The sequence below is a fragment of the Salmo salar genome, chromosome ssa05, assembly GCF_905237065.1.
Source record: "Salmo salar chromosome ssa05, Ssal_v3.1, whole genome shotgun sequence".
Classification (NCBI taxonomy): domain Eukaryota; kingdom Metazoa; phylum Chordata; class Actinopteri; order Salmoniformes; family Salmonidae; genus Salmo; species Salmo salar.
In genome coordinates this window covers 56,413,548-56,437,987 of record NC_059446.1, presented here as the reverse complement: position 1 = coordinate 56,437,987, position 24,440 = coordinate 56,413,548, and the positions used below count along the sequence as shown (strand labels likewise).

The 24,440-nt window shown below is 44.5% G+C and overlaps 1 protein-coding gene across 3 annotated transcripts; it reads left to right on the top strand.

Moving 5' to 3' along the window:
* The first annotated feature begins 11,133 nt into the window (after positions 1–11,133).
* On the top strand, positions 11,134–17,283 carry LOC106605191 (putative uncharacterized protein DDB_G0271982). Of its 3 annotated transcripts, none has more exons than XM_045718397.1 (9): positions 11,147–11,182; positions 11,638–11,798; positions 13,384–13,782; positions 14,180–14,488; positions 14,678–14,859; positions 14,960–15,241; positions 15,428–15,554; positions 15,754–15,835; positions 15,964–17,283. In XM_045718397.1, the coding sequence occupies exons 6-9, from the start codon at positions 15,010–15,012 to the stop codon at positions 16,336–16,338; spliced, it is 816 nt and encodes a 271-aa protein (XP_045574353.1). In that variant the 5' UTR covers positions 11,147–11,182; positions 11,638–11,798; positions 13,384–13,782; positions 14,180–14,488; positions 14,678–14,859; positions 14,960–15,009; the 3' UTR covers positions 16,339–17,283. The 3 variants fall into 3 exon arrangements, 2 of the variants coding, with proteins under 2 accessions (XP_045574353.1, XP_045574352.1); XM_045718396.1 differs by having other exon boundaries at positions 14,599–14,859; XR_006769910.1 differs by having other exon boundaries at positions 11,134–11,182; positions 13,387–13,782; positions 14,599–15,241.
* Positions 17,284–24,440: the final 7,157 nt, after the last annotated feature.

Sequence of the window (24,440 nt, the reverse complement as noted above, 5' to 3'; positions counted from 1 at the left end):
ATGAGGCATTTGAGTGGCACAACAATGAAGTTGTTTTACCAGTTGGTTGTGCTATTCAAACATCATTTATCAACTCATGTAATGTAAGCTCACTAATGGCAACACTAGATAACAATGACTGTTAATACAATATTAATACGCTGCATATGGATGGGTAAAAGGATACCAGTATACATTATGTAAATAAATACCCTGCATGACTATTATGCTCTCAGCCATATGTGTAAATACACTACGGTATGTACATGCTCACTATTACAACAATGGTTTACACAGGCAAGTTGGATACATGTTCGGTAACACTTTAATTGACTTCTCTGTCATAAGGGTGACATAACGCTGTCATAACATAACACATGTCATTTTCGGTCATGAAAACTGATGTCAAAATACTGACAACCCTTTACACTGTCATGACACATTGGTATTTATGTAAATTAGTTGGCTAGCGGTATGCTAAGCCAATAAGCTGACGGAAGCAAATATTTGTGCCATGAGTGTCAAGCTTATGTCAGCTGTCATGACTGTTAATAACCATGTCAGAACAGTTACATAAAATATGTTAAGTCACTAGCCCTAATGGCAGAGCGTTCAAGATGTGTTACCCAACATTGAGACATGCCAATACGGACATCCGGTTAGTAACACTTACTGTCGTCAGTTCTCTTGAACGCCTCATGGGGGGTTTATTTCTTTCTGAACCTGGGAACAAAATGGAGAAGCGTTGTTCATGTCTTATCTAATTTGTTTGTCACATAGTGTGTTGTAAAGCAGATTTGTACTTTCTTTACTTTGTGGTATTCATTATTATTATTGTGATTTTTTTTAAAATTTTTTTTTTTAAATCTTTGACACAATAATTCCGATCAGAATTCTGCAATCCTTCTGCAAATTAGCACTGTTATTACTTAATGACAATAAGAGCTCTATGATGACGTTTGATCATTCTCTTTATTTTACGAGTCTGTCCCGCCTCAAACAAAGCCATCTTTCTTTGGTTCCAAACAACAAATAAATAAAGTAAACAGAGAATGTGACTAGTTCAGTTTATCTATATAGTTTATCTGTTCTGTCGTACCCAAAACAGTATGGAAAATACACCCTGAATACATTCTGTATCTCCATGCATTAGTATTACTTTATTGATACAGTATAAAACAGTTATTCCCCCCACACCACCCCTCATTGTTTGCAGTTGCTACATCTCACAAAGCTTTATTTTAAACCATTTCACTTGATAATATTTGCAACATAGTTGAAGATAAAAACTTGTAACTTGTGCTTTTACATAAAATACTACACAATTCGGTTATAATAGATTTTTTTTTTGTGCATAAATCCTGAGACATTATTCTGAAAAAGAGGTTGACTTTACCAGCATAAACATTGTGGATGGAAATGTGGTAACTGACTTACTTTTGGTCATGTAGTGTAAGTGGACACCTGCTCATCGAACGTCTCATTCCAAAATGATGGGCATTAGTATGGAGTTGGTCCCCCTTTTTCTGCTGTAACAGCCTCCACAACAACCTCCACTTCTGGGAAGGCTTTTTACTAGATGTTGGCATATTGTTGCGGGGATTGCTTCCATTCAGCCACGGGCACTGATGTTGGGTAATTCGGCCTGTTTCACAGTCGGCGTTCCAATTCATCCCAAAAGTGTTCGATGAGGTTGAGGGTCAGGGCTCTGTGCTGGCCAGTAAAGTTCATCCACACCGATCTCGACAAATCATTTCTGTATGGACCTCACTTTGTGCACGGGGGCATTGTCATGCTGAAACAGGAAAGGGCCTTCCACAAACTGTTGCCACAAAGAAGGAAGCACAGAATTGTCTAGAATGTCATTGTATGCTGTAGCCTCAAGATTTCCCTTAACTGGAACTAAGGGGCCTCGTCCGAATCATGAAACAATGTGTTTTATAAATAGGTGTTTTTATAAAACTATAGTTTATTAAACTCTGCATAAACTGAGTATAAACAACCTATACAGTGCATTTGGAAAGTATTCAGACCCCTTGACTTTTTCCACATTTTGTACATTACAGCCTTATTCTAAAATGTATAAAATAATATTTTTTATCAGTCTACACACTATACCCCATACTGACAAAACAAAAACAGGTTTTTAGAAATTTTGGGACATGTATAAAAATAAGAAAACAAATATTTGATGTACATTCAGACCCTTTACTCAGTACTTTGTTCAAATCAAATCAATCATCAGTTGTCACATGCGACCTTACAGTGAAATGCTTACAAGCCCTTAACCAAAAGCGCAGTTTTAAGAAAAATACCTACAAAAATAAGAAAGAAATGTAACAACTAATTAAAGAGCAGCAGTAAAATAACAATAGCGAGGCTATATGCAGGGGGTACCAGTACAGAGTCAATGTGCGGGGGCACTGGTTAGTAGAGGTAATATGTACATGTAGGTAGAGTTATTAAAGTGACTATGCATAGATAATAAGCAGAGAGTAGTAGCTTTTTAAAAGCCTCTTGGACCTTGTCACGTCCTGACCAGCAGATGGAGCTGTTGTTGTAGTTTTGGGGTCAGGACGTGGCAGTCTTGTGTGTGTGATTGTTCTGTGTTGGTCTTGTGACTCCTGATCAGGAACAGCTGGGGATCGTTGTTCCTGATTGGGAGTCATATATGTAGGAGTATGTTTGTCACTTGGTTTTGTGGGTAGTTGTTTTTGCACTGCGTATTGTGTGCCTGCAAAACTGTTCCTGTCTTATATATTGTTTGAATTGTGAAGTGGATGCTCTACTCCTTTATTTTTATTAAAGATGAGTATTCACATACCTGCTGCGCCTTGGTCCATTTTTACAGAAGACAGCCGTTACAGAACTACCCACCACCAAAGGACCAAGCAGCAGAAGAGGAGGAAGCCACAGGAGAGAAAAAGGGAACAATGGACATGGGAGGACGTCCTGGACGGCAAGGGAGCCTACACCTGGGAAGAGATCCTGGCCGGAAGGGATCGCCTCCCATGGGAACAGGTGGAGGCACTCAGGAGAGTGGAGGCAGCTGGACAGAGGAACCATCGGGAAAGTTACGCTGGAACACGGTTGGCTAGGAAACCCGAGAGGCAGCCCCAAGATTTTTTTTGGGGGGGGCACACGGGTAGCTTGGCCAGGCCAGGGAAGAGCCGTAAGCCAGCTACCCGTGACTACAGGGAGGTGTGGACGAGGTGGAGGGCGCCATGTTACGCTGAGGTGCGCACCATCTCGCCTATACGGACGCACAGCCCAGTGCGCCCAGTACCAGCGCCCGCAGGTGCCAGGGCAAGGGGAGCATCGAGCCGGAAGGGGTGATGCCAACCCTGCACTCAAGACCGCCAGTGCGCCCTTTCGGTCCGGTGTTTCCCGCTAGACACACTAGCATGGAGGTGCGTGTCTCCAGGCTGGTACGTCCAATACCTGCCCCACGCATCAGGAGTCAACAGTCGTCATCAGAGCTGCCCGCCAGTCAACAGTCACCAGAGCTGCCCGCCAGTCAACAGTCGCCAGAGCTGCCCGCCAGTCAACAGTCGTCGGAGCTGCCCGCCAGTCAACAGTAGTCGGAGCTGCCCGCCAGTCAACAGTAGTCGGAGCTGCCCGCCAGTCAACAGTCGTCGGAGCTGCCCGCCAGTCAACAGTCGTCGGAGCTGCCCGCCAGTCAACAGTCGTCGGAGCTGCCCGCCAGTCAACAGTCGTCGGAGCTGCCCGCCAGTCAACAGTCGTCGGAGCTGCCCGCCAGTCAACAGTCGTCGGAGCTGCCCGCCAGTCAACAGTCGTCGGAGCTGCCCGCCAGTCAACAGTCGTCGGAGCTGCCCGCCAGTCAACAGTCGTCGGAGCTGCCCGCCAGTCAACAGTCGTCGGAGCTGCCCGCCAGTCAACAGTCGCCGGAGCTTGCGCTGCCCGCCGAGTGGCGACAACTGCGGAGTGGCCGGACTGCCCTGCGCCGAGTGGCCGGACTGCCCTGAACTGCCGGAGTGGCGGCTGCCCGAACGCCGGAGTGCGCTGCCAACGCCGGAGTGGCGACGCCGAACGCCGGAGTGGCGGCCGCCGGAGCTGGCCGGACTGCGCTGAACTGCCGGAGTGGCCGGACTGCCCTGAACTGCCGGAGTGGCCGGACTGCCCTGAACTGCCGGAGTGGCCGGACTGCCCTGAACTGCCGGAGTGGCCAGACTGCCCGGTTCTGCCAGAGGTGCCCGCCTGCCCTGATCTGCCAGGGTGCCCGGCCTGTCAGGAGCAGCCCGAGGGGTCCTCCTGCCCTCCGGTCCAGCCCGAGTGGTCCTCCTGCCCTCCGGTCCAGCCCGAGTGGTCCTCCTGCCCTCCGGTCCGGCCCGAGTGGCCCTCATGCCTTCCGGTCCGGCCCGAGTGGCCCGCATGCCTTCCGGCCCGGCCCGAGTGGCCCGCATGCCTTCCGGCCCGGCCCGAGTGGCCCGCATTCCTTCCGGCCCGGCCCGAGTGGCCCGCATGCCTTCCGGCCCGGCCCGAGTGGCCCGCATGCCTTCCGGCCCGGCCCGAGTGGCCCGCATGCCTTCCGGCCCGGCCCGAGTGGCCCGCATGCCTTCCGGCCCGGCCCGAGGGGCCCGCATGCCTTCCGGCCCGGCCCGAGGGCCCGCATGCCTCCCGGCCCGGCCCGAGGGCCCGCATGCGCCCGGCCCGGCCCGAGGGGCCCGCATGCCGCCCGGCCCGGCCCGAGGGGCCCTCCTGCCGCCCGGCCCGGCCCGAGGGGCCCTCCTGCCCCCCGGCCCGGCCCGAGGGGCCCTCCTGCCGCCCGGCCCGGCCCGAGGGGCCCTCCTGTCCCCCGGCCCGGCCCGAGGGGCCCTCCTGTCCCCCGGCCCGGCTCGAGGGGTCCGTCTGCCTGGCGCAGCTATCGGCTCCACCGAAGTGGGCGACGCCGAGGGTGGAGCAGGGTCCACGTCCTGCACCGGAGCCACCTCCAGGATAGGTGGGTTGGGGAGGGAGGGTGTAGCACAGTGCCATCGTTGACGGCAGCCACCCTCCCTTCCCTCCCTTATGTTTAGGGGATATTGTTTATGGGTTTTGTTGGGGATTTTGTTTGTTGGTGTTTTTTCGTTGTTAGGTGCATTCCGGGGTCTGCACCTTGAGGGGGGGGTACTGTCACATCCTGACCAGCAGATGGAGCTGTTGTTGTAGTTTTGGGGTCAGGACGTGGCAGTCTTGTGTGTGTGATTGTTCTGTGTTGGTCTTGTGACTCCTGATCAGGAACAGCTGGGGATCGTTGTTCCTGATTGGGAGTCATATATGTAGGAGTATGTTTGTCACTTGGTTTTGTGGGTAGTTGTTTTTGCACTGCGTATTGTGTGCCTGTAAAACTGTTCCTGTCTTATATATTGTTTGAATTGTGAAGTGGATGCTCTACTCCTTTATTTTTATTAAAGATGAGTATTCACATACCTGCTGCGCCTTGGTCCATTTTTACAGAAGACAGCCGTTACAGACCTAGACTTGGCACTCCGGTACCGCTTGCCGTGCGGTAGCAGAGAGAACAGTCTATGACTAGGGTGTACATTTTTAGGGCCTTCTTCTGATACTGCCTGGTATAGAGGTCCTGGATGGCAGGATGCTTTGCCCCAATGATGTACTTGGCCGTTCGCACTACCCTCTGTAGTGCCTTGCGGTCGGAGGCCAAGCAGTTGCCCTAGCAGGCAGTGATACAACCAGTTAAGATGCTCTTGATGGTGCAGCTGTATAACTTTTTGAGGATCTGAGGACCCATGCCAAATCTTTTCAGTCTCCTGAGGGGAAATAGGTTTTGTCGTGCCCTCTTCACGACTGACTTGGTGTGCTTGGACCATGTTAGTTTGTTGGTAATGTGGACACCAAGGAACTTGAAGATTTAAACCTGCTCCACTACTGCCCCGTCGATAATAAGGGGTGTGTGCTCGGTCCTCCTTTTCCTGTAGTCCATAATCATCTCCTTTGTCTTGATCACGTTGAGGGAGAGGTTGTTGTCCTGGCACCACATGGCCAGGTCTCTGACCTCCTCCCTATAGGCTGTCACATCATTGTCTGTGATGAGGCCTGCCGCTGTTGTGTCATCAGCAAACTTAGTGATGGTGTTGGAGTCGTCCCTGGCCATGCAGTTATGAGTGGACATGGAGTACAGGAGGGGACTGAACACACACCCCTGAGGGGCCCCCGTGTTGAGGATCAGCATGGCGGATGTGTTGTTACCTACCCGTACCACCTGGAGGCAGCCCATCAGGAAGTCCAGGATCCAGATGCAGAGGGAGGTGTTTAGTCCCAGGGTCCTTAGTTTAGTGATGAGCTTTGAGGGAACTATGGTGTTGAACGCTGAGATGTTGTCAATGAATAGCATTCTCACATAGGTGTTCCTTTTGTCTATGTGTGAAAGGGCAGTGTGGAGTGCAATAGAGATTGCATCATCTGTGGATCTGTTGGGGCGGTATGCAAATTAGAGTGGGTCTAGGGTTTCTGGGATAATGGTGTTGATGTGAGCCATGACCAGCCTTTCACAGCACTTCATGGCTACAGATGTGAGTGCTACGGGTCGGAAGTCATTTAGTCAGGTTACCTTAGTGTTCTTGGGCACAGGGACTATGGTGGTCTGCTTGAAACATGTTGGTATTACAGACTCAGACAGGGAGAGGTTGAAAATGTCAGTGAAGACACTTGCCAGTTGGTCAGCGCGTGCTCGGACAACACGTCCTGGTAATCCGTCTGGCCCTGCGGCCTTGTGAATGTTGACCTGTTTAAAGGTCCTACTCACATCGGCTAGGGAGAGCATGATCACACAGTCGTCCGGAACAGCTGATGCTCTCATGCATGTTTCAGTGTTACTTGCCTTGAAGCGAGCATAGAAGTAATTTAGCTCATCTGGTAGGCTTGTGTCACTGGGCAGCTCGCGGCTGTGCTTCCCTTTGTAGTCTGTAATAGTTTGCAAGCCCTGCCACATCTGACGAGCGTTGGAGCCGGTGTAGTACGATTCGATCTTAGTCCTGTGGGGACGATGTCATCTATGCACTTATTGATGAAGCAAGTGACTGATGTGAGGTACACCTCAATGCCATCGGAAGAATCCCGGAACATATTCCAGTCTGTGCTAGCAAAACAGTCCTGTAGCTTAGCATCTGCTTTATCTAACCACTTTTTTATTGACTGAGTCACTGGTGCTTGCTGCTTTAATTTTGACTTGTAAGCAGGAATCAGGAAGAAAGAATTACTGTCAGATTTGCCAAATGGAGAGCGAGGGAGAGCTTTGTTCGCGTCTCTGTGTGTCTACAGCGTAAAGGTGGTCTCAGGCGAGTAAAGCCTTGAAACTTCCTTAGATATTGTGCACCAGCTGTTGTTTACAAATATACATATACCCACACTCCTTGTCTTACCAGAGGCTGCTGTTCTTTCCTGCCGATACAGTGTATAACCCGCCAGCTGTATGTTATTCATGTGCTTGTGGTTTATCCACTTTATTATCCAATAATTGTACGTTGGCCAATAGTACCGATGGTAAAGGCAGATTAGCCACTTATCGCCGGAACCTTGCAAGGCACCCTGACCTCCATCTGCGATATCTCCGTCTCTTTCTCCTGCGAATGATGGGATGAGGGCCTTGTCGGGTGTCTGGAGTAAATCCATCTCGTCCGACTCATTAAAGATAAATTATTTGTCCAGTTCAAGGTGAGTAATCACTGTTCTGATGTCCAGTAGCTCTTTTCCGCCATAAGAGATGGTAGCAGCAACATTATGTACAAAATAAGTTACAAACAATGCGAAAAAACAAACATAAAAGCATGGTTGGTTAAGCTAACCTTTGATGATCTTCATCAGATGACAATCCTAGGACATTATGTTATACAATACATGCATGTTTTGTTCAATCAAGTTCATATTTATATCAAAAACCAGCTTTTTACATTAGCATGTGACTAGCATGTGACTAGCATTCCCACCGAACACTTCCGGTGAATTTACTAAATTACTCACGATAAACGTTCACAAAAAACATAACAATTATTTTAAGAATTATAGATACAGAACTCCTTTATGCACTCGCTATGTCCGATTTTAAAATAGCTTTTCGGTGAAACCACATTTTGCAATATTCTGAGTAGATAGCCCGGCCATCATAGGCTAGCTATTTTGACACCCACCAAGTGTGGTACTCACCAAACTCCGATTTACTATTAGAAAAGTTTGATTACCTTTGCTGTTCTTCGTCAGAATGCACTCCCAGGACTTCTACTTCAATAACAAATATTGGTTTGGTTCCAAATAATCCATAGTTATATCCAAATAGCGGCGTTTTGTTTGTGCGTTCAAGACACTATCCGAAGGGTAAAGAAGGGTGATGCGCCCGAAGCGTTTCGTGACAAAAAAATTAAAAATATTCCATTACCGTACTTCGAAGCATGTCAAACGCTGTTTAAAATCAATTTTTATGCTATTTATCTCGTAAAAAAGCAATAATATTCCGACCGGGAGTCGTTGTTTTCGTTCAAAGAGAGAGAAAGTAAACATGGTGTCGGCTCGTGCACGCGCCTCCAGTCTCATTGTCCTCAGATCGACCACTTACCAAATGCGCTAATGTTTTTCAGCCATGGCCTGCAAAGCCACCATTCATCGTTCTGGCGCCTTCTGAGAGCCTATGGGAGCGTTAGAAAATGTCACGTTATGCCAGAGATCCCCTGTTTTGGTTAGAGATGATCAAGAAGGCCATGAAATGGTCAGAGAGAGCGCTTCCTGTTTGGAATCTTGTCAGGTTTTGGCCTGCCAAATGAGTTCTGTTATACTCACAGACACCATTCAAACAGTTTTAGAAACTTTAGGGTGTTTTCTATCCAAATCTACTAATTATATGCATATTCTAGTTACTGGGCAGGAGTAGTAACCAGATTAAATCGGGTATGTTTTTTATCCGGCCGTGCAAATACTGCCCCCTAGCCCCAACAGGTTAAGAGCCCATAAAACGGCAGCCATCCCCTCCGGCGCCATCTGATTAGCACCTTTTACAGCGATGACAGCCTAGAGTCTTCTTGGGTATGAAGCTACAAGGTTGACACATCTGTAAATGGGGAGTTTCTCCCATTCTTCTCTGCAGAGCCTCACAAGCTCTGTCAGGTTGGATGGGGAGCATCGCTGCACAGCTATTTTAGGGTCTCTCCAGAGATGTTAGATGAGGTTCAAGTCAGGGCTCTGGCTGGGTCACTCAGGGATATTCAGAGACTTATCCCGAAGCCACTCGTGCGTTCTCTTGGCTGTGTGCTCAGTGTCATTGTAGTGAACCTTACCCCCAGTCTGACGTCCTGAGCGCTCTGAAGTAGGTTTTCATCAAGGATCTCTCTGTAGTTTGATCCGTTCATTTTTCCCTCGATCCTGACTATTCTCACAGTCACTGCCGCTAAAAACATCACTACAGCATGATGCACTTACCACCATGCTTTCCTCCAGACGTTAAATCTTGATTTGATCAGACTAGAGAATCTTGCCCTTCTCCCCAGATTGTTCAGTTTGACCTGGTGGCCAGCTCTAGCTAGTCATGGTGTTTCCAAACTTCTTCCAATTAAGACTTATGTAGGCCACTGTGTTCTTTGGGACCTTCAATGCTGCATACATCTTTTGGTACCCTTCCCCAGATCTGTGCCTTGAAACAATCCTGTCTCGGAGCTCTACCATCAATTCCTTCGACCTCATGGCTTAGTTTTTGCTCTGACATGCGCCATCAACTGTGGGACCTTACATAGACAGGTGTGTGCCTTTCCAAATCATGTCCAATCAATTGAATTTACCACACTCCAATCAAGTTGGAAAAACATCTCAAGGATGATCAATGGAAACAGGATACACCTGAGCTCAATTTCGAGTCTCATAGCAAAGGGTCTGAATACTTATTGAAATAAGGTATTTCTGTTTTCTGTTTTCTGTTTTAATACATTTGCAAACATTGATAAAAAAAAATGTTTTGCCTTTGTCATTGTGGGGTATTGTGTGAAGATGTATGAGATGTTTTATTTATTTAAACCTTTTTAGAATAAGGCTGTAACGTAACAAAATGTGAAAAAAGCTAAGGGGTCTGAATACTTTCCGAAGGCACTGTATATTTCAAGGAACATGGTGTAGAGTTTAAATGTAAGTATTTTGGGGAAGTAACAAAGTGTGAAGAGGAACTAAACTATTTATGACTACATGCACTTCCATTACATCTACACAAATTGACACTGAAATTCATCTGACAGTTTACATATTATTGATAAAGTATCAGGCATTGTTGTCACCAATTTCTTCCATTTCAGGCTGTGATCAGTTGCATTAATACCATGTCTTCTTGTTATTAGGTCAACATAATGTAACGGTGAAAGAGGAATCATCACTCTTCCAAAGTGGGTCTGATATGTATTTTTACGTGAAAGATTGTGGTATAAAACCATCACAAAAATATATTGAATACAACCCATTAGCCTCTAATGTTGATAATAAAGGGATTACCTAGTCAGTTGCACAGCTGAACGCATTCAACCGAAATGTGCCTTATGCATTTAACCCTACCCTGCATATTCTTACCCTTTGCCGGCCCCTTAGATTCAAACCAGTAAACTTTCGGTTATTGGCCCAACACTCTTAACTGCTAAGCTACCTGTCGCCCATAATAAGTGCATTTAGCACACTATACTTACTATAGTTACTATGTGAGTTACTACAGAATATGGCAGTACCCTTTTTACAGCAGATCTTTCATATTGGGTACAGGGCTTCATTTCTCAGACCACAGAGGGCATCAAAAACAGTGAGACTATTGCCAGCGTATCTCTATCCAATGCAAGGCATGCTCCATATAATTCACATGCACATGTTACAAACAGCCAATCTTGAAATATGTACACATTTTCTAATAGAAATCTTCAAGAAATGTTCTTATAGTGAAATAAAGCTTCATCTGAATATACAAGGCAAGAGGATTGCAATGTTGATCAAGGTTGGTTGATAGGTGTGGATTGGTGGGGTTTGATGGGTTGGTTGATGTGTTTGGGTTGATTATGGTCTACATACAGTACAGTATGGCTGGGTGCTATACAGTACAGAGGGACGTCCTGGATGCAGCACCAGGTTAGAGGGTGGAGTAACAGACAGGGGACATGAAGTGACAGTTCACACCCATCAGACACTCACACAGGGCTCACAGTCAACAGGAAGAGAGAGCACACAGAGAGAGGTAATGTGCTGATTCAGTCTTATTCTCTGCATGGATCAACAGACAAGCTATTAAACCATTAAATATTTTTGACTCGTTACATTGAAGGACTGTTAAAACTTGATTATGGCTATGTAATATAATGGTAATATTATTCATTTATGGAATTACAACACATTGCTTCATAAGGCTTTAAATAGCATAGGAATACATATTTATGAATGCAGTTAAATATATTCATGAGCAATTGAGAAAAAGGCATTCATATGAACTGTTACCATAAATGTTTCTTTGACTTTCTCTCTAGGCATTACAGCAAAATACATCTTAATTGAATAAAAGTGCTAAGAAGGTTGTTATGAATGCCACTGTAGCACTCATAAAGGTGTAATGAAATATTAATATGTGTATTGCTATATGTTGTTATTAATACAACACCATTACATATTCTATTTCACATTTGTCTTGTGCTCCAGACCAGTAGACACAGACAGAGATAGTGACCATTAGAGAAAGAGGAGAAAGAGGAGAGAGACCCCGGTGCTGTGATTGACTCATCAAGGCAGTAGAGGAAGGATGTGGGTCCTCATCTGAGCAGCTCTACTTCTCTCTCTGACAGAGTGAGCCACGTGCAAAAGTAAGGTCCCTTTTATCACTACTATTGTTAACCTGTTTAGGATAGGGGGCAGTATTTTCACTGCCGGATAAAAAACGTACCCTATTTAATCTGGTTATTACTCCTGCCCAGAAACTAGAATATGCATATAATTAGTAGATGTGGATAGAAAACACCCTAAAGTTTCTAAAACTGTTTGAATGGTGTCTGTGAGTATAACAGAACTCATATGGCAGGCCAAAACCTGAGAAGATTCCATACAGGAAGTGCCCTCTCTGACCGTTTCTTGTCCTTCTATAGCCTCTTTATGGAAAATAGAGGATCTCTGCTGTAACGTGACATTTTCTAAGGCTTCCATAGGCTCTCAGAAGGCGTCAGAATGGGGAATGATGACTCTGCAGTCCCTGAGCGAAAAACAGTAGCGCATTTGGAAAGTGGTCGATCTGAAAACAATGACATGGGCTTGTGCGTGCATGTGAAGAGTCCATTTTACATTTTCAGTGTTTGAACGAAAACAACGTCTCCGGTCGGAATATTATCGCTATTTTACGCGAAAAATCGCATAAAAATTGATTTTAAACAGCGTTTGACATGCTTCGAAGTACGGTAATGGAATATTTTGAATTCTTTTGTCACGATACTCGCCGGCACGTCACCCTTCGGATAGTGTCTTGAACGCAAGAACAAACGCAGCTATTTGGATATAACTATGGATTATTTGGAACCAAAACAACATTGGGTGTTGAAGTAGATGTCCTGGGAGTGCATTCTGACGAAGAACAGCAAAGGTAATCAAATTTTTCTTATAGTAAATCTGAGTTTGGTGAGTGCCAAACTTGGTGGGTGTCAAAATAGCTAGCCATGATGGCCGGGCTATCTACTCAGAATATTGCAAAATGTGCTTTCACCGAAAAGCTATTTTAAAATCTGACATAGCGATTGCATAAAGGAGTTCTGTATCTATAATTCTTAAAATAATTGTTATGTTTTTTGTGAACGTTTATCGTACGTAATTTAGTAAATTCACTGGAAGTTTCGGTGGGTATGCTAGTTCTGAACGTCACATGCTAATGTAAAAAGCTGGTTTTTGATATAAATATGAACTCTATTGAACAAAACATGCATGTATTGTATAACATAATGTCCTAGGAGTGTCATCTGATGAAGATCATCAAAGGTTAGTGCTGCATTTAGCTGTGGTTTTGGTTTTTGTGACATTATATGCTAGCTTGAAAAATGGGTGTGTGATTACTTCTGGCTGGGTACTCTCCTGACATAATCTAATGTTTTGCTTTCGTTGTAAAGCCTTTATGAAATCGGACAATGTGGTTAGATAAAGGAGAGTCTTGTCTTTAAAATGGTGTAAAATAGTCATATGTTTGAAAAATGGAAGTTTTAGGATTTTTGAGGAGTTTGTAATTCGCGTCACGACCTATCATTGGATATTGGAGCGGCGTTCCGCTAGCGGAACATCTAGATGTAAGAGGTTTTAATACACACATGGAATACATCCCAACAGATACTATCTCGTAAGAATTTTTTACGAAGAAGTGAAGTAGTATCAGCACTTCTTGTATTACTCATGACTGTATTCATTTCCCTTCAGCAGATGAGGCCCCTGCAGCAGCATACAACATTGCCTTCAGTCCAGCAGAGATAACACCACAGACTGGACTATGTGCTGTTATTCCATGTTCGTTCACTCACCCTGATGACTTCATTCCTCGCATAGCAATATGGTTTAAATGCCCTGATGCACAATGTTCTATTAAAGTCGAAATGGACACAATTTTCCACTCAAAAAATGCATGTAAAGCTCAGGAGGGTTATAGAAGGCGAGTGTCCCTACTGGAGACAGACCTGACAAAGAAGAACTGCAGTATGATCATCAACGACATCACTAAGACTGATGCTGGAGACTATCAACTAAGACTGTCCGGAACATTGAACACTGGAAATAGAAATAAATGTACATCCCGAGAGAAAATGAAAATTGCAGTGAAAGGTACAGCATTACTATTACTGTTAGTTACAGTGACATGAGTATTACTTTAGTGTAATTAATCATGTACACTGACTGCAACATACGTAGATCCAATTTACAAAGCCCAAGATTTCCCAAGTCTCCCATTTCAAAGGGTTTCTTTTTCTAAACCGGCTCTTTGATTTCATACTTTATATGAGTATATGTTTCTGCAGGTTTCGACATGGATACAAAATCCATGTTATTGCGTGACTTAAATGTAAAGGTAAATTCCTATTGAGCCGACATGTGCATTTACCATGAATACGGGAACATTGTCTCTAAATGTAAATCACGCTGTTGTGCTGATCTTCCACGATCCTGATTGAATTTAGGCCTCAGACTGTGTTTCTATTTCCTGTCTCCTGCTCTGACCCAGAAGCCCTCAGTGTTGACTCCTCCTCTGACAGAGGGAGAACCAGCTACTCTGACCTGCACGCCCCAGGGATCTGCTCTGGAACTCCTCCTAACATCACATGGACATGGAGAGGGACAGGAGACAACATCACTGAGCTCAGAGACAACACCACTATACAAAAGAGAGAGGATCTCACCAGCGTCACAACAACCCACTTCTCAACTTTCACCTTTACACCTTCAGTTGAGCACCACACCACCAAGGTCACGTGCCAAGTGACATTCAAAGGGAACATCACAACTGAAGATACAGTGACTTTGAATGTGACTCGTAAGTAGCCTACATCATCTGACCTTACTTTGCACAACCCAACATCTTGTTGTGCTTCAACAGTTATATTTCATGATCATGATTAACTGATTATATACTTTATTTTCAAGATGTGAAGGAACCCAAGATCTCTGGTAGTAACACAGTGAGAGAGGGTGATACCCTGAATCTGACTTGCTTTGTTGACAGCTACGCACCACCACGATCTATCACCTGGATTAAGAATGGGACAACAGCTTTGGAACAGAATAGCTCTGGACTGGGCGCTCTCACCATCTCTAACATGACAAGAGAACAAGCTGGGGAGTATGTGTGTAAAGCTCAACACCTCAACAGGACTTTGACAGCTTCCATTGTTGTCACTGTGATGTGTGAGTACAAACAATACTGTACAAACCTGACTGAAAATAGCTTGAAACATGTTTACTTTAAATTGTCCATGACATATCTTCCCCCTCTGTCTCTCGTTAGAACATCCTGTGATTCTCAATGCTTCTGGGTGTGTCATCCAGGCAAAGGTCATGACCTGTGTGTGTGTCAGTCAGGGGGTTCCCTTACCTCTCATAGGCTGGCTTAACACTGAGGAGTACTGCCTCACTAAATCAGTGTTGAGGTCCTCAGTGAACACCACCGTCAGGATGCATGTCAGAAACCACACCAACACTACTGTGGAGTGTGTCAGCATAAATGAAGTGGGCAGAGTGAGAGATAAGCTGCAAGTCACCCATAAAGAGAGCCAAGGAAAGCAAGGAGGTACAGATATAAGTTGTTACTTTGTTAGAGAGCAACAGCTTCCCAATCCCACCCATTGTGTATCCAGCATAGAGGATTTATATGCTTAGAGCGAGAAAATATGTTATATATATTATTTTTTTAATCCAAGGATACAAAGTATTGTGAGCCACTTCTGAAAACATACATGCTTTGTCCTCTTCATAGAGGAGGTATCTAAAGACATCTTGGCTATGCTGTTGAACCCACCACTGATTGCTGCATTTGCGATTGGTGCAGCCTTCTCAGCCACCATCTGTTGTATCTTCCTGTGTTTGACAGGGAAATGTAAAAGGTACATGCATTCTGTTACTGAAGTACAGTTAGTGTTATATGAGTGTTGGTGATTGTCTTCAGAAATTCATATTTCCTATCAAGAGTATCAGATATATTGTCAAAAGTTGCAATGCCTTGCACCATGTTGTAATGGAGGTGCTTGCTAATCCCTCTAACATATAGTTATTGAGACATTCTATTTATAATATTTTCCCTAGATGCAAAGAGAGGATCCCAAAGGACTCAGACTCCAAAAGCCCTTTAACGAACCTGGAGATGGTGGCATGTGAAGACCAACAGGTGCAGTACCAGTTTCCTTCTTTATTCAGCTTTATCAACATTCAGTTAGCATTGACAGCATAAACAGATCTTGGACCACCAAGCTAACAAGATTCCTAACACAGTGCTTTCTGTAATCTACTCCATAGACGGATGCAGGACGGGCTGTGCGGGGCAAACAGACCCCTCTACAGGTGGTGCTGATGGAGGGAGCTGAAAACACAGGACCCCAGACCAGTGGAGCTGCAGGAAACTCTGCCAAAGGGGAAGAACCAAAAGATGTGCACTACGCCGCTATCAACTACTCCCAACTGAAGAAGACTCCTGAGGAGGCAGAGAAGAAGACCATCACCACAGAGTACGCCAAAATCAAACGAGAGAAGAAGAAAGAAAGAAAGAAAGAAAGAAAGAAAGAAAGAAAGAAAGAAAGAAAGAAAGAAAGAAAGAAAGAAAGAAAGAAAGAAAGAAAGAAAGAAAGAAAGAAAGAAAGAAAGAAAGAAAGAGGATGGAGGAGAGGGGTGTAGTGATGATGGGGAAGGATTAGGAGAAAGAGAACGGTAAACCAGCAGAAGAGACAGATGCGGATACTGCACTTTACTCTAACGTCAAGGCTATTATGGGTGGTGGTGAGTGACAAAGAAATTTTCGCTAGAAACGTGGGGGATAGCATACAGTACTATATAGCCATGTATTCTTATATAATTTTCAGAATCCAGATTGAATGTTTTATGTTGATACTGGGACTTTTGTTCAACTGAAACTACTGTAGTTAATCATTTTGGTGTTTCCTCGTGCTGAATCCAGTTTGAATGTTTTATGATAATACAGAGATGTTGTTTAATAACAAACTTCTGTACTTAATAGTTTTGGAAAATACTTTATTTTACAGCCCTGTGTCAGATGGTACTGTATGTATCTGGTGGTTTTATATCTTCAATAAGAAAATGTTGTAGTTGTACATAGAAGCAAGCTTTGGTAATGTTTTTCAAGGATGTGTCATTTTACTTTTTTATTGATTGTTTTGTCACCATGGGAAAGGACTGACAAAGATTTTGAAAAGTAGAGGGGTCAAAACATTTATTTTTCTTTCTCTTTCCTTTCAGTTTTGCATTTTGATTTGACAAGTGGGTGGGGATATTAGTAGTATGTGTGATTGTAACCAATATATTTCTGTAAATAGAATACTGATACACTGCAGAAAATGTTGGCAAAATGTAATTAAGAATTCTCATTTTGGGGTAGCCAGAGAGCTCAAATGAAATGAATCAAGAAAAAAAGTACATCATGCTTTTAAAAGTTGTGTGCTATAGAGTGGTTGGTTGTTTAGCAACAAAACAGATGCGTGTACAGCTATGGTGCAAAACAAACAGGGGTGGCTTAGATTGTTGACAACATGTAAACTATATTTAGTCTCCAATGTTTGAAAATATAAATAAATTTGCTCATTGAGCACTTGTTGTGAAATCAAATCAAATCAAATTGATTTATATAGCCCTTCTTACATCAGGTGATATCACAAAGTGCTGTACAGAAACCCAGCCTAAAACCCCAAACAGCAAGCAATGCAGGTGTAGAAGCACGGTGGTTAGGAAAAACTCCCTAGAAAGGCCAAAACCTAGGAAGAAACCTAGAGAGGAACCAGGCTATGAGGGGTGGCCAGTCATCTTCTGGCTGTGCCGGGTGGAGATTATAACAGCACATGGCCTACATGTTCAAATGTTCATAAATGACCAGCATTGTCAAATAATAATAATCATAGTAGTTGTCGAGGGTGCAACAAGTCAGTAACACAAGAGTAAGTGTCAGTTGGCTTTTTCATAGCCGATCTTTGAGAGTATCTCTACCGCTCCTGCTGTCTCTCGAGAGTTGAAAACAGCAGGTCTGGGACAGGTAGCACATCCGGTGAATAGGTCAGAGTTCCAGCAGGTCTGGGACAACAGGTCTGGGACAGGTAGCACGTCCGGTGAACAGGTCAGGGTTCCATAGCTGCAGGCAGAACAGTTGGAACTGGAGCAGCAGCACGGCCAGGTGAACTGGGGACAGCAAGGAGTCATCAAGCCAGGTAGTCCTGAGGCATGGTCCTAGGGCTCAGGTCCTCCGAGAGAGAGAAAGAAAGAAAGAGAAAGAGAGAATTAGAGAGAGCATATTTAAATTCACACAGGACACCGGAAAAGACAAGAGAAATACTCCAGATGTGACAGACTGACCCTAGCCCCCAGACACATAAACTACTGCAGCATAAATAGTGGATGCTGAGACAGGAGGGGTCAGGAGACACTGTGGCCCCATCCGATGAAACCCCCGGACAGGGCCAAACAGGTAGGATATAACCCCACCCACTTTGCCAAAGCACAGCCTCCACACCACTGGAGGGATATCTCCAACCACCAACATACCATCCCGGGACAAGGCCGAGTATAGCCCACAAAGATCTCCGCCACGGCACAGCCCAAGGGGGGGCGCCAACCCAGACAGGAAGACCACGTCAGTGACTCAACCCACTCAAGTGACGCACCCCTCCCAGGGACGGCATGGAAGAACACCAGTAAGCCAGTGACTCAGCCCCCGTAATAGGGGTAGAGGCAGAGAATCCCACCGACGTTAAGGCTAATCTAAAGACGGTGCTGGCTAAAGCTAAAGCTGGCGAGTGTAGAGAGTATAGAGATATTGTTATCCACGTCAGCACCAACGATGTTAGGATGAAACAGTCAGAGGTCGCCAAGCGCAACATAGCTTCAGCGTGTAAATCAGCTAGAAAGATGTGTCGGCATCGAGTAATTGTCTCTGGCCCCCTCCCAGTTAGGGGGAGTAATGAGCTCTACAGCAGAGTATCACAACTCAATCGCTGGTTGAAAACTGTTTTCTGCCCCTCCCAAAAGATAGAATTTGTAGATAATTGGCCCTTTTTCTGGGACTCACCCACAAACAGGACCAAGCCTGGCCTGTGAGGAGTGACGGACTCCATCCTAGCTGGAGGGGTGCTCTCATCTTATCTACGAACATAGACAGGGCTCTAACTCCTCTAGCTCCACAATGAAATAGGGTGCAGGCCAGGCAGCAGGCTGTTAGCCAGCCTGCCAGCTTAGTGGAGTCTGCCACTAGCACAGTCAGTGTAGTCAGCTCAGCTATCCCCATTGAGACCGTGTCTGTGCCTCGATCTAGGTTGGGCAAAATTAAAAATGGCGGTGTTCGCTTTAGCAATCTCACTAGTATAAAGACCTCCTCCATTCCTGCCATTATTGAAAGAGATTGTGATACCTCACATCTCAAAATAGGACTACTTAATGTTAGATCCCTCACTTCAAAGGCAGTTATAGTCAATGAACTAATCACTGATCATAATCTTGATGTGATTGGCCTGACTGAAACATGGCTTAAGCCTGATGAATTTACTGTGTTAAATGAGGCCTCACCCCCTGGTTACACTAGTGACCATATCCCCCGCGCATCCCGCAAAGGCGGAGGTGTTGCTAACATTTATGATAGCAAATTTAAATTTACCCCAAAAAAACCAACAACGACGTTTTCGTCTTTTGAGCTTCTAGTCATGAAATCTATGCAGCCTACTCAATCACTTTTTATAGCTACTGTTTACAGGCCTCCTGGGCCATATGCAGCGTTCCTCACTGAGTTCCCTGAATTCCTATCGGACCTTGTAGTCATCGCAGATAATATTCCAATTTTTGGTGACTTTAATATTCACATGGAAAAGTCCACAGACCCACTCCAAAAGGCTTTCGGAGCCATCATCGACTCAGTGGGTTTTGTCCAACATGTCTCTGGACCTACTCACTGCCACAGTCATACTCTGGACCTAGTTTTGTCCCATGGAATAAATGTTGTGGATCTTAATGTTTTTCCTCAGAATCCTGGACTATCGGACCACCATTTTATTACATTCGCAAATAATCTGCTCAGATCCGAACCAAGAAGCATTGAAAGTCGTGCTATAAATTCTCAGACAACCCAAAGATTCCTTGATGCCCTTCCAGACTCCCTCTGCCTACCCAAGGACGTCAGAGGACAAAAATCAGTTAACCACCTAACCGAGGAACTCAATTTAACCTTGCGCAATACCCTAGATGCAGTTGCACCCCTAAAACCTAAAAACATTTGTCATAAGAAGCTCCCTGGTATACAGAAAACACACGAGCTCTGAAGCAAGCTTCCAGAAAATTGGAACGGAAATGGCGCCACACCAAACTGGAAGTCTTCCGACTAGCTTGGAAAGACAGTACCGTGCAGTATCGAAGAGCCCTCACTGCTGCTCGATCATCCTATTTTTCCAACTTAATTGAGGAAAATAAGAACAATCCGAAATGTCATTTTGATACTGTCGCAAAGTTAACTAAAAAGCAGCATTCCCCAGGAGAGGATGGCTCTCACTTCAGCAGTGATGAATTCATGAACTTCTTTGAGGAAAAGATCATGATCATTAGAAAGCAAATTACGGACTCCTCTTTAAATCTGCGTATTCCTCCAAAGCTCCGTTGTCCTGAGTCTGCACAACCCTGCCAGGACCTAGGATCAAGGGAGACACTAAAGTGTTTTAGTACTATATCTCTTGACACAATGATGAAAATAATCATGGCCTCTAAACCTTCAAGCTGCATACTGGACCCTATTCCAACTAAACTACTGAAAGAGCTGCTTTCTGTGCTTGGCCCTCCTATGTTGAACATAATAAACGGCTCTCTATCCACCGGATGTGTACCAAACTCACTAAAAGTGGCAGTAATAAAGCCTCTCGTGAAAAAGCCAAATCTTGACCCAGAAATTATAAAAAACTATCGGCCTATATCGAATCTTCCATTCCTCTCAACATTTTTAGAAAAAGCTGTTGCGCAGCAACTCACTGCCTTCCTGAAGACAAACAATGTACACAAAACGCTTCAGTCTGGTTTTAGACCCCATCATAGCACTGAGACTGCACTTGTGAAGGTGGTAAATGACCTTTTAATGACGTCAGACCGAGCTTCTGCGTCTGTCCTCGTGCTCCTAGATCTTAGTGCTGCTTTTGATACCATCGATCACCACATTCTTTTGGAGAGATTGGAAACCCAAATTGGTCTACATGGACAAGTTCTGGCCTGGTTTAGGTCTTATCTGTCGGAAAGATATCAGTTTGTCTCTGTGAATGGTTTGTCCTCTGACAAATCAACTGTAAATTTCGGTGTTCCTCAAGGTTCCGTTTTAGGACCACTATTGTTTTCACTATATATTTTACCTCTTGGGGATGTCATTCGAAAACATAATGTTAAATTTCACTGCTATGCGGATGACACACAGCTGTACATTTCAATGAAACATGGTGAAGCCCCAAAATTGCCCTCGCTAGAAGCCTGTGTCTGAGACATAATATATCAAAAAACAGCTTTTTACATTAGCATGTGACTAGCATGTGACTAGCATTCCCACCGAACACTGCCGGTGAATTTACTAAATTACTCACGATAAACGTTCACAAAAAGCATAACAATTATTTTAAGAATTATAGATACAGAACTCCTCTATGCACTCGATATGTCCGATTTTAAAATAGCTTTTCGGTGAAAGCACATTTTGCAATATTCTCAGTAGATAGCCCGGCATCACAGGGCTAGCTATTTAGACACCCAGCAAGTTTAGCACTCATCAAAGTCAGATTTACTATAAGAAAAATGTTATTACCTTTGTTGTCTTCGTCAGAATGCACTCCCAGGACTTCTACTTCAATAACAAATGTTGGTTTGGTCCAAAATAATCCATCGTTATATCCAAACAGCGGCGTTTTGTTCGTGCGTTCTAGACACTATCCTAAAGGGTAAATAAGGGTGGCGAGCATTGCGCAATTTGTGACAAAAGAATTCTAAATATTCCATTACCGTACTTCGAAGCATGTCAACTGCTGTTTAAAATCAATTTTTATGCCATTTTTCTCATAAAAAAGCGATAATATTCCGACCGGGAATCTGCGTTTAGATAAACAGACAAAGGAAAAGAAAGCATTCGGTCGAAGCGGGCACGCGCCTAAGCCCATAGTACTCTGAGTGGCCACTTGCCAAAAGCGATAAAGTGTTTCAGCCAGAGTCTGCCTCGATATCGTTCAACTTTTTCCTGGGCTCTGAGACCCTATGGAAGCCGTAGGAAGTGTCACGTTATTGCACAGATCCTGAGTCTTCAATAAAAAGAGCCAAGATGAAACACTACTTCTCAGACAGGCCACTTCCTGCTTGAAATCTTCTCAGGTTTTGGCCTGCCATAGGAGTTCTGTTATACTCACAGACACCATTCAAACAGTTTTAGAAACTTTAGGGTGTTTTCTATCCAAAGCCAATAATTATATGCATATTCTAGTTATTGGGCAGGAGTAGTAACCAGATGAAATCGGGTACGTTTTTTATCCAGCCGTGTCAATACTGCCCCCTAGCCCTAACAGGTTAACCAAAACATTTGATCATATTACTCCAATGCTAGCCTACCTACACTGGCTTCCTGTTAAGGCAAGGGCTGATTTCAAGGTTTTACTGCTAACCTACAAAGCATTACATGGGCTTGCTCCTACCTATCTTTCCGATTTGGTCCTGCCGTACATACCTACACGTACGCTACGGTCAAAAGACGCGGGCCTCCTAATTGTTCCTAGAATTTCTAAGCAAACAGCTGGAGGCAGGGCTTTCTCCTATAGAGCTCCATTTTTATGGAATAGTCTGCCTACCCATGTGAGAGACGCAGACGCAGACTCAGTCTCAACCTTTAAGTCTTTACTGAAGACATATCTCTTCAGTAGGTCCTATGATTAAGTGTAGTCTGGCCCAGGGGTGTGAAGGTGAACGGAAAGGCAGGAGCAACAAACCGCCCTTGCTGTCTCTGCCTGGCCGGTTTCCCCTCTTTTCACTGGGATTCTCTTGTTGTCTCTCAAATACATTGTTACAGTTGTTGGTTAGCTGGGTAGCAATTATTTGGGGGCATATTAGCAAATAACACCAACAAAAAATACACAAAATCAAGTCCATAAAACTTGCTTAAATGATCCACCTACGATTCCCCACACAACAGCTTCGTGTCATTGTTGCTACTGTAGCTACCTGGCCATCCAGAATCATGACAACACATGGCCTTCTGCCCCATTGAAGTGTGTAAAGAATGCATAAATGGTATATTTTCCAACCTACCATCTCCACAAATTTCGTTCAACAGTAATTATAGGCTACCATAGGCTACCAATTGTATAAATCAGGAATTGGCAACTTTGATGGGGGTGGAGGCCACAAGAAAAAAATCATCACAGGGTGCCTCAGTGGCTCAGAGGTCTGCATACCCACATCCATACCCACACATGTAGTCAGAGCCGGCCCTATCCTTTTGGGGGCCCTAAGCTATACATTGTTTCCCCCACCTTGCGAGCACAACATTTTAGGTCTCCCCTCTTGACAGTGGAGAGAAAAAATGTAGGTTTTGGAGGTAATTTCCTGCAACTCTACACATTTTGCCATGGGGCGTAGAGACAAGGTTGCAGTTTAAAGAAAGTTTGCTTCAAATCCACACATTTTTCCCGTGGGTGGAGAGAAAAATGTGCAGTTTTATAGCTAGTTTCCTGCAATTCTACACACTTTGCCATAGGGTGGAGAGAAATGTTTGCAGTTTTTAATATGATATCTGAGTGAGAGGGACTAACAAAATCAATGGGGCCCCCTCGGTCGGTAATTCGACCATGATTACTACAAACTGTTTGCTCTACAGTCCCTTCTACAGAATGAGGCCTGCTCAAGAGACCTGTACTTAACACCACTTGTTCAACAGCAGCAACACATACACTGCATTCGAAAAGTATTCAGACCCCTTGACTTTTTCCACATTTTGTTACATTACAGCCTTATTCTAAAGTTAATTAAATTGTTTCCCCCCAGATCAATCAACACACACTACCCCAGAATGAGAAAGATAAAACAGGTTTATAGAAATTTTAGCAAAATTATTACAAATAAAAAACTGAAATATCACATTACATAAGTATTCAGACCATTTACTCAATACTTTGTTGAAGCTCCTTTGGCAGCAATTACAGCCTCAAGTCTTCTTGGGTATGACGCTAGAAGCTTGGCACACTTGAATTTGGGGAGTTTCTCCCATTCCTCTCTGCAGATCCTCTCAAGGTCTGTCAGTTTGGATGGGGAGCGTCACTGCACAGCTATTTTCAGGTCTTTCCAGAGATGTTTGTTCAGGTTCAAGTCTGGGTTCTGATTGGGCTACTCATTCAGAGACTTGTCCCGAAGCCACTCCTGCGTTATCTTGAGTGTGTGCTTAGGGTCGTTGTCCTGTTGGAAGGTGAACCTTCGCACCAGTCTGAGGTCCTAAGCGCTCTGGAGCAGGTTTCAACAAGGATCTCTCTGTACTTTGCTCCGTTCATCTTTTCCTCGATCTTGACTAGACCCCCAGTCCCTGCCGCTGAAAAACATCCCCACAGCATGATGCTGCCACCACCATGCTTCACTGTAGGGATGGTACCAGGTTTCCACCAGACCTGACACTTGGCATTCAGGCCAAAGAGTTAAATCTTGGTTTCATCAGACTAGTGAATCTTTTTTCTCATTGTCTGAGAGCCTTTAGGTGCATTTTGGCAAAGTCCAAGTGGGCTATCATGTGC

Excerpts from the sequence above, each read along its gene's own strand:
- LOC106605191 (XM_045718397.1), top strand. The coding sequence starts at position 15,010 with ATGACCTGTGTGTGTGTCAGTCAGGGGGTTCCCTTACCTCTCATAGGC. Across the intron at positions 15,242-15,427 it reads GAGCCAAGGAAAGCAAGGAG|AGGAGGTATCTAAAGACATC; the intron begins GTACAGATATAA and ends TCCTCTTCATAG. Across the intron at positions 15,555-15,753 it reads TTGACAGGGAAATGTAAAAG|ATGCAAAGAGAGGATCCCAA; the intron begins GTACATGCATTC and ends TATTTTCCCTAG.